General features: G+C 51.6%; 1 protein-coding gene across 2 annotated transcripts in view; it reads left to right on the top strand.

Annotated features, from left to right (window-relative positions):
• The window catches only part of SLC4A3 (solute carrier family 4 member 3), a 13,733-nt gene extending 13,092 nt beyond the window's left edge, over positions 1 to 641 (top strand). For both annotated transcript variants that reach the window (XM_012802281.1, XM_012802280.1), the window contains one exon: positions 323 to 641. In XM_012802281.1, coding sequence (XP_012657735.1) covers positions 323 to 400 — 78 coding nt within the window. In that variant the 3' untranslated portion in view covers positions 401 to 641. The remainder of the gene's footprint in view (positions 1 to 322) is intronic.
• Positions 642 to 3,091: the final 2,450 nt, after the last annotated feature.

The following is a 3,091-nucleotide window of genomic DNA, read 5'->3' as shown; positions in this document are numbered from 1 at the left end:
TCCTTAGGTTGTTATTAGGTTATAGCTTTCATATAAAAAAGTTTAGATTAGTTTCTTTTTTGCAATTTATCCACACTCAGTCATGGTGTACAAGGGCACTGCAGCAACTAGAAGTGGCTGCTCATTATTAATATTAGTACATTAATAATAATATTTGGCCAAATGTTTGGAGGGTGACCTGAAGGTTTTGGCCAAGGGAAATGGTTCCCTGTTGTCATGGAGCCTGCAGACAGGGAGGGCTGCTAGTTGGAAGAGCAGTCTGAGAATTGGAAAGGATGAATCCCTTTCCTTGCCACTCCCAACCTTCTGTCCCCTTCTGCAGCTGGACTCAGAAGATGCTGAACCAAACTTCGATGAGGATGGCCAGGATGAATACAATGAGCTGCACATGCCTGTGTGATCCTTGAAGATGGTGCCCCTCAGAGATCCTGACACCTTAGGGATCAACTCCTAGGCCCTAGGCACAGTGCAGCCCCAGGGCCAGGGGCTCCTATGACCCAGAGATGTGCCTGGAACCACTCCTGAAGCCACGGCTAGAGCAGCCCCCTGACATCCGCCTGGGGCATTGACCTTGTCTAACCTTTCACAGACCAGACAGGCCCAGGCCTTGAGCTCATTACAACCACACTCCTTGTCTTGTGTCTGTCTCACTTTCTTGGCTCCATCTCTGACTTCTCAGGTCATACTTATCCATTGGAATTGGAAGAATTCTGCTTTCAGGGTCATCAAAACTGGGGAGAGGTTTGAGTCAAGGACAGAGTCCTTGGGAGAAAGAGACAGAATCAAGACCACAGAAGGTCAGAGCTGGGCCTTATCATCACCCCCTAGACCCTTTCAGTACAGCTGAGGAGCTGGAGGCTCAAGGTCTGCTTAAGGTCACATGCCAGCTAATTCAGTTCCTGCTTAGGGGAGGGGAGAGGAGGGAGGAGGTTGCTCCATTTTAGCCACTAGGGAAATCAGAGCCTGGCTGGTGGTTGTGGGGCTGTAGAGGGGACTGGAAATGTTTGTCTTCTTTTCTTGATCCTTGGCATTCTGAGAAGCAGAGACAGCCCAATCCCCTAGACGCCAGTATGATGCTAGATTTGGGGTCCCTGGACCATTTTAGATTCTCCTAGCTTAAGAGATGCAGTTTTGGGATTCCTGAGGCCACTCCTTGTGCAACAGTCTCTGTTTTGCTAGAAATAACCTGGGAATCTAGAGGGTGGAAAAGGGAGCCGGTTGCGTCATAGTTGCTAGGCAACTAGCAGCTTGCTGGAGCTGGCTGGCCCTGTGCTGCCCTCTGGTGGCTGCGCTGGCGGCCTGCAGGCTCCGTCCCGACTGAGGAGCTGCAACGCTGCCACCTGGTGGATCTGCCATCAGAGATCCCTCTTCTGCGCGCTTAGTCCTTCCTGGCGAGAAAAGCTGGGGTGGAGGAGGGAGTTCCGTGGAGTTCTGCAGCTTGGGGCAGCTCTGAGCAGCTTGAGCACCCAGAGCCCGGATCCCTCTACCCCTGCTTCCCTCGGGAGCTGTCCCCCTTCTTTCTTATCTTTTCCCCATTTTCCTCCCAGGTGTTCAGCTAGTGCCACCATGCTGGTCAGGAGAGAAGGCACAGACCACTGTGAGGCTGTTTGTTGTGTTCCTAAGGAAGAGACAGAGCTCTTCCAGCTGTCCCGGATTACCATCCAGGTTTAAGCATTTCATTTTAGTCTGCCCCTTAGTCTCTGGTGCCATGGTGACCTCTAACTGCACTTTGCCTCTGACTCTCCTGGTCTATGTGAGAACAAGATCCCCTTACAGTGGCCAAGGTTAGGTGGAATTTCAAAATACCTTTGCCAAGGAACAAAGCCACAGTCAGATGCAAAACCTAGAACAGACGTGTGCAGAGCAGATTCTGAACACAGATGGGGGGGGGGAGCCATGCACAGGCCAAGTGGTTGAGAGGCTTTGCATGTGGGAACCTGGCTCCTCAAGCCCTGCTCCCCCTCTGGCCTCTGTGTAGGTAGGCTCCCATGTTTGGGCAGTGGGTGGGTATTCCTACACCCCACTAGAAGAAACCTTCTCTTTTCCAAGCCCAGACAAGGAAAAGGCGACCTGAGCCGGGAAGTCTTGACCCTTCATCAGACATAGGCCGTGTGGGTCATCTCCACTCAGCAAATAGCTGAGAAGCATGGGTGTTCCTCAGCTGCAAAATGAAAACGGAGAGGTAGAGGCCTCTGAGGCTGGTCCCTCTAGTTGGTGGGCCCCACTGGCCTCCTGTAAAACTAGGCCCTGAGACCTCAGAGCAATGATTGAAAAAACTTCAAAGATCTAGAAGTGTTTGATTGTCATCCAATAGGGATAGAAGTGAATAAAGCCTGAGACATCACCACCATCCCCACCCCCTTCCGTCACCCACTGGGGAGGGCAGCTGTGGTGGAGGAAGTGTAGGGGACTGGAGAGCACGTGATCTGGGGGCTGTAGTGACCCAAAAGGCTGCCAGGATGGGTACTTGGAAGGATAGGAAAAGGAAGAGAGATGGGTGACAAAACAGACAGCAAACCCATAGAAAGGTGACGGCCCTGGCCTAGGACCTGGATGGTCAGAGAACATGTCATTTGGGAACATTTAGAGTTTGTCCCGAAGCCTCTGGAGCCCCTGTGTTTCCTTTGGCTTTCTCTTCACTGAGCCTCTGACCTTACCCTCCTGGGGGGCTGGACCCCTTAGTCAAGGTCTTCTTCAAGGTGTAGAGAGGAGCACCCACCAGCCCTGATGGCACAGCTCTGGGGAACGTAATAGCATGGTTGATAAAAAGGGGACAAAGGCTATGATATTTTTGGACTACTAGCCCTGCTGCCATCCACTCTGCAATGGCAGTGGCTTGGGGAGTGGCCATACGCAGAGTGTCAGAGACCCTTCCAATAAAGACATCCAGCCTTCATCATTTTTTCCCTCCCCTTGAGCTTTCTGCTGCAGGTTATGGGTGCCCCAAACTTTCATCCTGGATAAGTTCAAGCCTCCTTTAGGCCCAGAGGAGGGCTAGTTCACTCTTTTACCTTGGACAAAAAGGTAGCTATCATTTCCTTGTTCATGCTGAGGATTTAGCTCACTGGAGATGTCTGATATGCTCATGACA

Source organism: Otolemur garnettii, unplaced genomic scaffold, assembly GCF_000181295.1.
Source record: "Otolemur garnettii isolate 467f Iridium unplaced genomic scaffold, OtoGar3 scaffold00013, whole genome shotgun sequence".
NCBI lineage: Eukaryota > Metazoa > Chordata > Mammalia > Primates > Galagidae > Otolemur > Otolemur garnettii.
The sequence above is the reverse complement of the archived record's forward strand: the minus strand, read 5'-3'. Positions and strand labels throughout refer to the sequence as shown.